The following is a 14,236-nucleotide window of genomic DNA, read 5'->3' as shown; positions in this document are numbered from 1 at the left end:
AAATTCTGATCAGTTTGTCCTAGCTCAAGAGCTGTCTGGGGCAGGGAAGACAGGGTGATTCCTGGATGCCCCAACCACAAAGCTCTGGGCATCACCCTCACTTTGGCCCAGAGCACAGCCAAGGACCCCTCTGTGGACAGATGAAAAGCCTCTGGGACTGTGACCTTGATTGCTGGCATAAAAGAGAAGTTGAAAAAGGAGGGGGAGCGGGGGGGGGGGGGGGAGTGGGCAAGGGAATGAGAAGGAAAAGAGGGAAGAGCAGAGAGGGTAAAGGGACAATGACAAGGAGAGAGATGGAGAAGGGGACAGAGAGAGGGAGGGACAGGCAGACGCCAGCAAACCACAGGGAGGGCAGACAGAGGGCCATGGCCAGAGGACAGCCGGTCACGCTAGAAGGCAGTCTCTGTGGTGTACCACACGGCTCTGTCCCCCGCCCAGGCCTCTTGGTTCACTGGGAAGAACTACAGCCACCAACCGAGCAGATCCACAGAGGACAGAAGCCGGAGGGACACGGGACACTGCCGGCCTCCAGCTGAACTCAGGGCGAGATTCGTGCAGCAGATGGGACGTAATACGGACACTTGGAAAAGTTCTGCATTTCTGTTCGAACATTAACTGCACAAGTAGAGGGGGAGGGAGACCTGTCTTGTCAGCGATTCCTGTAAAAGCCCGGCTGGAGGTTCCCCCTGACTTGCCGGGGGAAGGGGGGCTTGGTGGCTGGAAAAGCTGGTGTGACACTGGAGGACGTCCATGCAAGTGGAGGGTTCAGGGAGGAGGAGGGGAGAGCCCACCATCCTCTGGGCTGTCCTGGGGCCTCCTGAGCCTGCTCTGTAAGGAGGGAGAACAAGCACAGGTGCAGGGAATGTTCCGGAAGGCTGGCAGAGTAGGAGAAGACAGAGGCAGAAAACAGTAGCATCAGGAGGCCGATAGGGCCTGGGTGGTAACCCCAGCTCTGGCTCTTCCTGGGACCTCTGACAAGTCCCTTGACCTCTCTGAGCCTCGGTCCCCGCATCAGTAACATGGGAGTGATCACGGTGCTGCTTCTCTCGGTGGCTGTGAGGATCCTGTGTACAGACAGAGCCCAGAGGAAGCGCCCAGAAACGGTGGGTCTGAAGAGCCTGGGGCTACCTGGCTGGAGAACGAGCTTGTGGTGACCCGACAGCTGGGTGCACTGTGGGGGACAGCTGCCAGGGTGGGCACACACACGTGCACGGCTGTGGACCTGCGTGAGGATCTGCATGAGGACCTCCACACAAGAAGGAGGAGGAGGGGGGAGGAGGGGGAGGACGAAGGAGGAGGGGGAGGAGGGGGAGGGAGGAGGGGGAGGGGGAGGGAAGGAGAAGGGGGAGGGGAGGAGAAGGGGGGAGGGGAGGAGGAGGGGGAGGGGGAGGAGGGAGAGAGGGGGAGGAGGGAGAGAGGGGGAGGAGGAAGGGGGAGGAAGAGGGGGGGAGGAGGAGGGAGAAGGGGAGAAGGGGAGAAGGGGAGGAGGGGGAGCAGTGGGAGGAGGGGGAGGAGAAAGAGGGGGAGGAGAAAGGGGAGGAGGGGGAGGAGAAAGGGGAGGAGGGGGAGGAGAAAGGGGAGGAGGGGGAGGAGAAAGGGGAGGAGGGGGAGGAGAAAGGGGAGGAGGGGGAGGAGAAAGGGGAGGAGGGGGAGAAGGGGGAGGAGAAGGGGGAGGAGAAGGAGGAGGAGGAAGAAGGGGAGGAGAGGGAAGAATGGGAGAAGGGAGAGGAGGAGGAGGAGGAGGAGGAGGAAGGGGAGGAGAGGGAAGAATGGGAGAAGGGGGAGGAGGGGGAGGAGGAGGAGGGGGAGGAGGAGGAGGAGGGGGAAGGAGAGGGGGAGGAGGAGGGGAGAGGGGAGGAGGGGAGTGGGGAAGGGGAGGGGGAGGAGGGGGAAGGGCAGGGGGAGGAGGGGGAAGGGGAGGGGAGGAGGGGGAGGGGGAGGGGGAGGAGGGGGACGGGGAGGGGGAGGAGGAGGAGGGGGAGGGGGAGGAGGGGGGGAGGAGGGGGAGGGGGAGGAGGGGGAGGAGGGGGAGGGGGAGGGGGAGGAGGGGGAGGGGGAGAGGGAGGAGGAGGGACAAGGAGGGAGAAGAGGAGGGATGAGGAGGGGGAGGGGGAGGGACGAGGAGGGGGAGGAGGAGGAAGACGCGGGGCCCAGGGGGCAGGGCGGAGCTACTTACGGGTAGTAGGAGTAGGCATAGTGGTCCCTCCTGGCAGCGTGCAAAGAGAACAGCACAGTTGGGCCCGCGGTCCTGCCACAAGGTGGGCGGCACCCGGCCAGCAGGGAGGGGCCTGGTGCTTTCTGTGCCGAGGGGGGCGCTGGCCAGGGACCGGGCAGGTCAGAAGGACCTCCCTTGTCCCAAGGCCTGGCTGGGCTCGGTCGCTGAAAACCAAGACCCGAGACCCTTCCAGAACCTTCCCCGAGCCTGCTGCTGGAGTGAGGGGGAGGTGGGGAAAGGGCCTCAGGAAGCAGAGCTGTCACACACAAACACACACACAGACACAGAGAGAAATACACGCACGTGCACGCTCGCACGTAAACAGACGCGCTCACGTGGATACACACGTGTTCACGCATACACACAGACACAAGCACTGACACACTCGTGCACTCACACAGACACACAGGTAGACATACTCGTGCACACGTACTCACGCACCACGACACGCACTCACAGGACACACAGACACAGTCACACACACACTCACGCACAGATGCGTTCCCTCTGACGCACAGACACGCCCTCACATGCTCACAGGTGACTGGCTCTCCCCTGCAGCCCCACCCCTCGGTCCCAGTGCCACTCACACCTGCAGGCCCCTCTGCCTACACCTGTGCCTGGGAGGGAGCGGTGGCTGGGGGAGGGGGAGGCGTGGAGGGCTCCAGCCGGACTCCGGGGCAAAGGGGAGGCCGGCCCTCCCTCACCCAGACTGCCCCTGAGCGTGGGGTCCATCGAAGGAGCCAGGCCACCCCCTCTGGGCACCCGAAGCATCGCTTGGGTCTGTCCCACTTCGCGGGCGGGGAAGACAAGTCCCAGAGGGTCACGGTCCACCCCTGCCCAGAGAGGGGGTCACGGGCAGAGTGCCGATGCCGGTCCCGGGACCCTGACCCCCAGAGCCAGCTCCCTCCTGAGGCCTCATCCAGGCACATCCGGGGGTTTTCCATTGACCTGCCCCCATACCACCCGGCCAGCAGGGACCCCGAACGGCCTTCCACAAGGGAATCCTGCAGACTGGGGGGAAGGGAAGGAGAATAGTGTGGAAGGCTGAGGCCCAGCGAGGGCAAGGGAGTGGCTGGAGGTCACACAGCACGTCTCCTGTCATCCATCCTGGGAGCTAGGGGAGGGTCCAGGCCCCGTGGCAGGTCACAGGGGCCCCAAAAAGGGTGGGGAATGGGTGAAGAAAGGGCGTTCCTCTGTCCTCAGCTGAAATGTCAATGACTTTTCAAGGGCCTTCCCCAAAGACCCCCATAATCACCAACTCTATTATGTCACCTTTACCCTCTCTCCATCCCCCACCCAGGCACACTGTTCTTTTCACAATTGACATTTGTGCTTTTTCTAGTTTAACGCCAGATTCCACACTAGCTGCAAAGGACAGGAGGCTAGCCTCCTTATCTCTTTTTTCCCCACTGCTGGGTCCCAGGACCCAGGACAGTGCCCAGGATATTACAACCCTCCAATAAATGTTTCATTGAATCGGGTAATCAATAAAGAGAGAAATTAAATAAAACAACTCCATCTCTATGAGCATCCATATCCTCCTTGAAACGAGTGAGGTTAATAATGACCACCCCCCCACACACCCAGGGGCCACTGTCAGCCTCACCCTTCCCTGCCTCACTCCACCTGCTGACTTGGGAGCTAGGGGTTCAAGAGGACCCCATTCCACTGGACCAGACCCTGGGGATGCACAGCCAACAAGACAAATTTCTCTGCCCTCATGGGGCTCTCAGCCCAGCAGGGAAGAAAAATAAACAAGGCACTACAAGTAAGGAAAAGTGCAGGGAGAAGAAAGTACTGCAAAGGAGAAGGATGGGATTCTGGAAACAGAAGAAGGCATGTGACTCCGCCTGGTGAGTTCCCCAATCGCGGATGCATCCAGGCTCACTATCCACCGAGGCAGGGCAGAATGGGGAACCCGACCTCCCCCTCGCTGCCCCCAGCCCCCACTGTCTCCCAGAACCACCCCTGCTCCAGGCCGCCTCCTTCCTCCCATGACGATGAGCAGGGGGGGTTGTCAGCCCTCCCTCAGCAACCTCCTACCCAGTCCATTACATTTAATGTGAACAACTCCATCCCTGCCGGACCTGCTCTGGCCCCTGACACCCCGCAAGGCAGACTGGGGGAGCCCTGAGGAGCAAAGTGCACCCTGAAGGCAAGGGTAGGATTTGGGAGGATGCAGTGAGGTGCTATAGAAGCGGGCCAAATGGAAGGAAGGAAGGAAGGGAATCTGGGGGGATCCTAGGGGGTTCTGGGGTAGCCTGGAAAGGTTTATGGAATAGCAGGTGTATGAAGTGCGGGGTTTCCCAGTGAGGCCCCAGCAGCGTCTCTGACCGACCCTCTCCTGGGTGACACCCCGCTCTCCTTGAGCGTAGATTTCTAAGGCCTCAAATACTATCTGCAAGCCCCCCAAATCTGATCACTCCCTTACAGCCCTCTCCAGGGCTCCAGACCCAGAACTGACTTCCAGGTCCCCCACAGGGGAGGACAGGAACTTGCTAATTCTGGGCACCGACTGTGCGCAAGCCATGGTGAGGCCCTTCACGTCCACGGCCATAAGGAGCACGGGCTTTGCAGTCAGGACTGGGTTCAGACCAGGCCCCGCCACTTACCAGCCGAGCGACAAGGTCAAGTTGCTCGATTACAGTTCCCTCATCTGTGAAAAAGGGCTCTGACCTGCTTCATGGGTCAGGATCCAAGAAGGAAATGTTCTCTGATGTATCCTGAGCGCCAGAACGGTGCCTGGCACACAGTAGGTGCTCAGGAGCTAACGGATGGTATAGGTAAAGTCCTTGGCACACAGTAATAGTCATCGAATGATGGTTTAAAATATTTTGCCTCAAGTAGCTGTGTAGGGACTAGGGAAGGGAGGAATGAGCTTAATGCCCTAGACAGGCCAACCCCACCTAGCTGGCACACCCTACCTCCAGACTCTCTGGAACTCTCTCTCTGCTGCCGCCTGCCTCAGGCAAGGGAGCCCTGGCCAGTTCTCCTTCATCCCCCCCAATCCTACATGGCAGCTCCCGGCAGCCCTGAGATCCAGCACGAGCCCAGCAGCAGCTGTGAGGAGCCCAGGTGGGCAGAGAGTGGAGCAGGCTCTGCCTCTGGCTCCCCGTGTGACCTTGGGCAGGTCCACGCCTCCTTGGGGCCTCAGTATCTCCATCCTTCAATTGAGGTGCTTGGACCACAGCGTCCTGGGGCTGTCTGGTGGGGAATGAAGTGGGGGGCTGGGGTGGGGGGGACCAGAGTGGTCTCTGGAGCCTCCAGCCCAGCTCCAACCAGAGGCTCAGCCTTCGTCTGCTCCACGCACTGGCTGTTTATTTGGCGTTTTGAAGACAGGTTCTGTCGCTTTAAAAAGATTTAAAAACCACTAGACTAGATGTCCTTGAACTACCAGGCAGCTCTCGCCTTCTGGGCTCTGAGCCTCTACAATTCTAACTTCTGAGATTCTTCGAATCCCCAATCCGGGATTTCTGAAACTCTGAATTTCTAAGTTCCGGTTTCTCAGATGTGCCAGGATCCATGGTGCCCACTGCAAAAGGCACTAGGAAAGGCATCCCTTGGAAACACGCCGGACCTTGGAGGCCTGGGGGATGGGAGGGGCAGGCTCGGGGTCCAGGTAAGACTCCACAAGAATCAACAGTACCAGGGTCCGGGGCGAGCTGAGCCCAAGGGAGGGTGGGGCCCAGGAAGAACCATGGCTCAGTGTTCTTGGTTTGAAGGGGAGTGAGCACCCCCCCCACCCGCCACCACTGCTCAGGGTCAACACCACGACCCCAAGTTGGTCTGCAGGAGGCCAGAGATTCAAAGTCGGGTGACCTCCACACCCTCCCCGCGGGAACAGCCCAGCAGGCACAGCAGGGCGGCGCCCACTTCCTTGGCAGCTGGCGCGGAGCACCCTTCCCTAGATAGCGGCACCCGGCACCAGCCAGACCTGGGCTCCAGCCAAGCCGCTACAGGGCAGCTTCATTTGCAGAGGCTCTGGCTTCCCGTTGCCTGGCTCGGGCCCGTCCTCAGGCCTGATGCCCAGGCTGGCGGCCTTCCACGCTCACCAGGCGGCTGCCCTCCCGGGCCCGGCCACCGCTCCTCTCTGCCCACCAGTCACCGCTCCTCACTCACCCCTTACGGATGATGATAATGATGGCCCCCAGGAGAAGGATGAGCACGGCAAGTCCCCCCGCACAGATGCCCAGGATGAGCCCCATCTCCTCTGATCTCTGGGACACCTCCAGGGGTCGCTTGCTTTCCTTGCAGGCAGCTGGGGAGAATAAAGCAGACCAAGGGTCAGAGGGGAGATAGGAACCACCTACCCACTGCCGGCAGGGGCCTGAGCCCCAAGGAATAAACGAACACATGCGCTTCGCCCTCAGCTTACATCCAGCCTTTCAGTCAGATCTTCCCCCTCACCATCTACACCCGCTGCACCCCTGTGCACCCCATCAGGAAGAGCTCCCCTTTCCTCTCTACTTTCTCAAATCCTGCCTTCAGTGGATGGAGGATGAAGGATGCCTGGGACCACCCGCTTGCCCCCCGAGAGGCAGTGGGGGGAAAGAATTATGTACCTGGGTGTGTTCAGGGCACACACCCTTTCAGGACGAAAGCCAACCCCATTCCCTGTCTACACCGCAGGGTCCACCTCCCCTCCACCACAGCAAAGGGGGCAGACACAGAACCTTGAACCAGTGCCCAGTGCCATCACCCCCGTGGCCCAACCATACGGCTCCCCCTCCCTGTTCCAGGCCAAAGCCACTTCTATGACCATGATCGAGAAGAGGGAGGTTAGCCCCGCTGCCCGGTATGGGAGAAGGAACCCTTCAGGTGGGGCAAATGGGGGCCAGGAAGGGAAAAGCTTCCTGACCCCAGGTCTGACAGACCACCCTCCTCTGCTCCCATAGCCCTGGGTGATCAGGGCCCAAGCCCCCCAGAGCCCAGAGGAGAAGAACTCGGTGCTGAAGGCCAGAAGGAACCCAGGGGGCCTTACCTTTCCTGGCAATGCGGATGCAATTCAGCCGGGTCTCCTGGAGGCAAAGATGGGGGGTCTCAGCACTGCCGAAGCCTGGACCTGACCCTCCCCATAGGGATCCTTGAGCAGCTTGTCTTGGGCCTGGTCGGGGCTTGTCTGGAGGTGACTGAAACTAAAGACACCCCTCCCGGTAGCAAGGCCCAGGGTGGGGGTGGGGTACCAGGGAAGGGAGGGAATGGCGTGCAAAGAGGGCAATGGCTTAGGAAAGGGGAATGAGTTCAGGGGGAGCAGGGAAAGAAACAGTGTGGAAAGGGGGCATCCTCAGTAATGAGGGCCAGGAGCCAGTTAGGAGGGGAAGCCTGAGGAGGAGAGAGCCAGGGAGGGAGGAGGCAGGAGAAGGGCAGGGCTTCAGGGAGGAGGTGGCTGGTGGACCTCAAGGTCTGGGGAAAGCAGGACCAGGAGATGGACCCCTCCCGGGAGACAGGAGCTTGAGACAGAGACCAGGGCCTCAGGGACGGGGCAGGGATAGACTGGGGGCTTAGACATAAGAGTCTGGGGGTAAAGTCTCAGGAAGGGAATATGCTCTAAGAGAAGGAGCCTGAGGTCAGAAGGCTCAGGGGAGGGGGGCAGGGTTCCAGAGAGGGAGTGGGGCTGGGGGAGGGTCTCTGGCCTCCGTAGGGGACTGTTCCGATGGCTCCAGGGGGTCCCCAGCCCGCCCCATCACCACCCCTGCGGGTCCCTCACCCCCTTCAGGTGGCTTGTTGCCTGGAAGTAGATGAGGTAGGCCTTCCTGGGCTCCAGCGGTGGGTTCCAGAAGCCGCGATAGGTCTGGTTGTCACCCACCGTGAAGGGCATGGCTTCTGGCAGACTGCTGGCCGCCAGTTCAGCCCCGAAGTAGTGTACCAGGCCCCGGGCCAGCGCAGCGTCAAAAGTCAAGGGTACTGGGAAGCAGTCCTGGCTGCCCGGCTCCCGTCGCAGCCTCCGCGGCCGCTCCTCCTCCACAATCACCTGGTACACGCTGCACAGGGGAGGGGACAGGGCAGTGGTCCCAGGCATGGGGAGAGCCATCCAGTGGCTGAGGACATGGGCTTTGGGGTCGGGCCCAGCCAGGGACTAATCTTGGCCCTGCCTCTTCTCACTCACTGGGCAACGCACTTAACCTCCCTGGGCCTCAATTGCCTCCCTCTGTAAGATGAGCGTGATCACAGGGCAGTCCCATGAGCTAAATTACTTTCACTAAGGCAGAAAGAACTCGGGCCCTGCTCCATGGCACCAAGCCCTACAGCCCCACCCTGAGTCCTCGGTGAGTGCTCCAGTGCCACAGGACCTGGGCCACCACCACCGCCCCCCACCCCCTGGCCGCCAGCCCCCGCAAAGCCTCAGGCTCCACCACCATTACCGATGGCTCCCTTTGGGTCTCCGGAAACAAGAGTCTGACACAGTCCATTTATTCGTTCAGAAAGTATGCTAGGTGGGCCCTTGGGGACCTAGGCTTCCTGGAACTGACCTCCAGTTGGGGAGACAGTCACTGAGCAAGCAAAGAAGGCCACACGAATCCTGCATCACGAGTACCCTCCCAACCTGCAGGCAGCCTCGGGTCTGCAACTCTGGGCCTGTCACCTCCGGGTCCTGACAGCCGATTTGTGTTCCCTCGTCTGTATTCCCTCTGATTTGTGTCCCCTGGTCCCGACCGGTGGGTTTCTATTTATTTTTATCAGTTTACTGAATGGCCTTTTGCTGTGAGCTCCTCCAAATCCTCCGTGGAACAAAGCCGAGAGCAAATAAATGAGTGCTGACAAATTTAAATATTTCCCGTCACAGCCTCGGCCACGTCTTGGCGTGTGACACCCATACTGCCAGCTGCACTCTGGGAAGGAGAAATGCCTTTTCCTGGCTCTCCAGCTGTTTCTTTCCAGCTTTGAAGCTGTAAGGGAATCACCCCAGCGCCCTGGGATTTGGGTCACACAGTTTCGTTCTTTGTCACTAGCGTATTGCAAACACAAACCCGGGCCCCTCTCAGCCTCCATTTCCCTGAACCTCCCAGGTCAGGCCTCCCCTGGCCCCACATCCCACCAGGAGGTGATAACAATCAACACTGAACAAAGCATCTTGACTGGGATGATCCCCATCGTGCAGACAGGGAAAGGAAGGCTCAGAGAGGTAAAGGGAGAGGCCTAAGGTCACACAGCCCCTATGCCTCTCCCCTCTCACCATGTTCCACTCCCCCCTCCCCACCCCACCTTGTCTCTGTCATCCCTGAGGGACACTGGACAAGCCCGCTCACAGGATCTCTCAAGAAGACCAGGAAAAGGGGTGCCTGGGTGGCTCAGTCGGTTAAGCGTCCGACTTCGGCTCAGGTCATGATCTCACGGTCCGTGAGTTCAAGCCCCGCGTCGGGCTCTCTGCTGACAGCTCAGAGCCTGGAGCCTGTTTCCGATTCTGTGTCTCCCTCTCTCTCTGACCCTCCCCTGTTCATGCTCTGTCTCTGTCTCAAAAATAAATAAACATTTAAAAAAAAAAAAAAAAAAAAAAAGACCAGGAAAAGAGAAGGCGCTGCTGGGTTTCCCAGCTCCCAGACTCAGCCACACAAGGGCCCCAAGACTCCTGCAAATGCAACATGCCCCTCAAACACCCTGACTTTTTCCTGAGTCTGGGAATCAGCCCAGGACAGGCTCTACAGGAGCAAATGCAGGGGAGGCAGAGCAGGAGAAAGGGGGGAGAGGAGGCGAGGGGGTATTAAGGGCACCTGGGCAACCCACTACCTCCTCAGAGGCTCAGCAGGCCTCTCCCAGTGCACGCTTCTTTGTGGAAGAAGGGGGAGGACCGCAGGGGCAGGGAGGCTCTGTGACTTCAAGAAAAGGCATAGGCTGTGCAGACAGACCTGGGTTCCAAACCCCAGCGCTATCACATACCAGCTCTGTGACCCGGGGGGCAAGCTACTTAAAGTCGCTGAGCCTGTCTACTGAAGTGTAAAATAAGGGTAACAATACCGACTCCACAGGCCGCCATGAGGACAAAATGGCGGGTGCGGGTAAAGTGGCAAACACAGCGTCCAGCTGACAGGAAGCATGTGTGCACATCCCACAAACACCCTCACGCTCTCTCACATACACACACTCACACCTCCACACCACACATCACACATACACACTGCGTGTCTTTATCACATACACGTGCCATCTTGTCTCCAGCACCTTCTCTCCAGCAGAGGCAGCCTCAGCTTTCTCAGTGGAGAAGAAACTAAAGACAAGCTCTTAGCCACTCCAGAGCGATGGCCCTAACTTGCTGGCTGCCCTAGCCTTCTAGAATGCCCATCCCTGTGTCTCCTGGGAAAAGCTGGGAAGAAAGAAGGCCCCAAGCGTTTCACTTCTCCAAGATGTCTGAAGGAAGGCCTCCAGGAGAGGCCCGGACAGTCACCTCTCCAGGCTGGACGCTATCCGAAGATCTCATGACAATCTCCATCAGATACCCATGGGAGTGGCTGTGGGCTTTCCACCTGCCCAGGATCACAGAATGTCCTCCTCTGGACACACTGGGTCCTGAGTGGGAAACTGAGGGAGGATAGCTGAGCTGGCCTATATGGGGGGGCTCTGGGTCAGAGGATGAGCTTCTTCCCTATGGCCCTGACCTCCCACCCCTCCGTCTAGGCTCTCCCACCTGATGGGCGCACCGCGGCCCTGTGCCGGCCTCAGCAGAACGGTGATGGTGTTCTCAGACTCGCCCAGGGGTGATGGCATGTCGGCATAATCAAAGCTGGGAGCTGGGGAAGGAGACACAGACGTAAGCACGGAGACTGGCTGCTAGACCGGGAAGGCTGAGTCTCTAGCCTCCTGGACTCCCGTCCTCAGATCTCTTCCCCTTCAGCCTTGTTCCCTCTGGCCTGAGATTCCCTGAATTCTGACCCCTGAACTCAGCCCTCAGGTTCCAGTCTCCTCACCCCTCTGACTTAATCCTCCCTAACCCCTGAACTCAATTCCTAAATGGTACATTCATCTCAGCGGGGGCCCTCCATAAACACTCCCAGGACACCGCCCCTCCTCCCTCTGCCCACGAAATCCTGGGATTCTGGGTGTCCTCTAAAGGGGCCAGGCTGGGGTCGGGCGGGCTCACCTGAGATGTTGGTGGTGATCTCGGTGAGTGCCGCCTGGCCAAAGCCTTTGCCCGTGCGGGCCCGCACAGAGAACAGGTAGGTGGTGCCCGGGTGCAGGTTGGAGAAGACGTGGTAAGTCTCGTTGCGGAGCTTGGAGATGGTACGTCGTGGGCCCGGCACATTCACTGCCGGGTCTGACGACTCAATGCTCTGATAGCTGATCTAGAGTCAGGACGGGCAGGTAAGTGGGCACAGGGATGGGGAAGGTCATCACTGGCCCCATAGCCTCCTGCCCATCATAGTTCAGGTGAGCTAAAGAGAAGGCTGGGCAAAGGGGGACTGTGTATGCCCATTAGCCCAGGCCCTGGACACCTTCACCTCTATTCTTTCAGGGTCCCTGTCCCCATAACCCACAGGGCACAGACTTTGACCAGTGGAAGGAACCTCAGTGATCACCTCTGTCCCCTACCCTGCACCTCCCTCTCCAAGCTGGGTGCCCACCTTCCACCAGCGACCTCCACTATAATGAGGTCGAAACTCACCTCATACTGAGTGATGAGGCCATTGGGTTCCTGGGGCTCCTCCCACTTGAGGAAGATCATGTCCTCCAGTGGAGTGAAGGTCAGGGACTCGGCTGCAATCCCACCAGGCACTGCGAGGGAAAGTGGCACAGAGCAGGGGAAAGCCGGCTTTGGAGCAGATACCTGAATTCAAATTCCAGCCTTGCTATTTCTTGGCTGGTATGCTCAGGCGTCTCAACTCTGAACCTCAGTTTCCTCATCTGCGAAATGGAGATGAAAATAACCCCTCCCTCACCAGGATTAAGTGATGTGATGTACAGAAAGCCCCAAGGTAAATATCAGGAATTTCACATGGTTCAACCCAGTCCCAAGGACTCAAAGAGGGTAGCTGGCATTCTCATTACTGTGCAGGTGGCATTCAGCAGAGAACATCTGAATGTTCCAATTCTGTTCCAGTTGAATGGTTTTCAGAAAACACAGACCTTCGCCAGAGAAATGGAAACAATTGCATTAGACTGGCAGGATTATGGGTAGAGATGTTTTCTTGTCTAAAAATTTCTGATTACACAAAAACTATGCTCAGTGTAGAAAATCAAAATGAGTATAAAGAAATTTAGTGGCACCTACAATTCTGTCACCTGGAGACACCATTTACATTTTAGCACAAACCCTTTCAGGTCTGGCTTTGCTTGTTTTTGTTCTAATGGGTCATGTCACCTTAACAGCAGCCACAGGAAATTTCTTCTAGGAAGAGAATGGTCTTTGGGCAGACAAACTGATACACCAGTGTGGGGAAGCGGAAATCCTGAGGCAAGCAGGACTCAATGAACAATCACCGAAGCTAAACTGTTCTGGTTAAAACGAACAGTCAACAAGGCAGTCCATCCACCAAAATGATCAAATGAAAAAGACAATCCCAAGTGTTGGTAAGGACGCAGGCAACGGAAATTTCCACACACTGCATGTAAACTGATACAAGACCTTGGGAAAGCTGTCTGGAGAGATCTACGTATTATGAGCACAGACCCTATAACCTAGCCGTCCTAGGCATTAACCAATCAGAAATGTGGGTATCTATACCACTCCTTCCCACACACACACACACACACACACACACACGCATACCCAAAAGAATCTGCAACTATTTTTCTTTACAGCACAATTGAAGTAGGATAAATGAATGTGGTACATTCACATGATGTAATAAGAAAGAATTCTCTGGAACCCTATGCACAACATGACTGGCTCTCTCAAGCATAAAGTCGAGAGAGAGAAGCCAGTCGTAAAAAGAATACACGCCGTAATGACCTCCACTGATAGAAAGTTCAAACCAAGCAAAAATTAATCTGTTGGATTATAGGTCAAGGTAATGGTTACCCTCAGGAGGCTGGAAGTGGGAACATAAAGGGAGGGCTTCTGGTGAGCTGCTAATGCTATTTCTATTTAAGTCTATTTCTTTTAGAGAGAGAGCACAAGCAGGAGAGGGGCAGAGAGAGAGAGAGAGAGAGAATCCCAAGCACGCTCCACACTGTCAGCACAGAGTCCCACATGGGGCTCGATCTCACAAACTGTGAGATCTGACCTGAGTCAAAATCAAGAGTCGGATGCTTAACTGACTGAGCCACGCAGGTGCCCCTGTTAATGCTATTTCTTGATCCGTGTGTGGGTTATCCTGATGTGTCCAGTCTGTGAGGACTCACTGAGTTTACCTTAGTAAGTACATTTCCTAAAACTATTATACTAATACCTAAGTGAAAAGGAAAAAAAATATTAAGTAATAGGCAGTTATTGGAGGGAAGGAGGAAAGGGACAGAGAAAGAAGAAATAAAGCCACGCAGTCCAAGTGAGGCCTGGTTGGAAGGGAGGGAAGCAGACACAACAACATACCTCAGGGGGGAGACAGGTCAACAGACTTTAACAACGAAGGAGTCAGATGTTGAACTTGAGGTTAATTGTGAAGGGTAGTAGAATATGCCACCCCAAAATATACCACCTTTGCATAAAGATTATTTTGAGCTGAATCAAGAAGCAGCAAGCAGACCCAAGAAAAGTTCTCTGCTCTCCCTGTTTGCCTAAAAGCAGGACATAAATATATAAAGGTGCTCCCATCCCCTCGCTACCAGGAAGGAAAGAGGTTAATCACTGAGACAACCCTAGACCTTTATCAGCTCAGAAGAATCTGCATAAACTTTACTAAACTTTACTAACTAGCCCTTATCTACCACGGGCTTCCCAAATATTTGCCTTCACATAATCTGCTGTGCCTAAACTCTCAAAAATCCTTTTCCTCTGTCTTATCATTTCCCTACAAATTCATTGTTCTTCTGTTAAGACACTACGTAAGCCCAAGCTCTAACCACTCCTTTGCATAACTAATCAGAGAGTACTCCCATTTGTGTGTGTGTGTGTGTGTGTGTGTGTGTGTGTGTGTGTGTGTGTGTGAA

The 14,236-nt window shown here is 56.9% G+C and overlaps 1 protein-coding gene across 5 annotated transcripts in view; it reads right to left on the bottom strand.

The window, feature by feature from the left end:
- Positions 1-14,236, bottom strand: part of PTPRU (protein tyrosine phosphatase receptor type U) — an 81,460-nt gene that overhangs the window by 31,293 nt on the left and 35,931 nt on the right. For 3 of the 5 annotated variants that reach the window (XM_042996063.1, XM_042996064.1, XM_042996067.1), the window contains exons 9-15: positions 11,814-11,923; positions 11,292-11,493; positions 10,839-10,941; positions 7,926-8,199; positions 7,200-7,236; positions 6,338-6,476; positions 2,177-2,206 (exon numbers count right to left, since the gene is read on the bottom strand). In XM_042996063.1, coding sequence (XP_042851997.1) covers positions 2,177-2,206; positions 6,338-6,476; positions 7,200-7,236; positions 7,926-8,199; positions 10,839-10,941; positions 11,292-11,493; positions 11,814-11,923 — 895 coding nt within the window. The remainder of the gene's footprint in view (positions 1-2,176; positions 2,207-6,337; positions 6,477-7,199; positions 7,237-7,925; positions 8,200-10,838; positions 10,942-11,291; positions 11,494-11,813; positions 11,924-14,236) is intronic. The other 2 variants (XM_042996065.1, XM_042996066.1) reach the window with 1 other exon arrangement.

Source organism: Panthera tigris, chromosome C1 (assembly GCF_018350195.1).
Source record: "Panthera tigris isolate Pti1 chromosome C1, P.tigris_Pti1_mat1.1, whole genome shotgun sequence".
NCBI lineage: Eukaryota > Metazoa > Chordata > Mammalia > Carnivora > Felidae > Panthera > Panthera tigris.
This window is presented reverse-complemented; position numbering and strand designations above follow the sequence as displayed.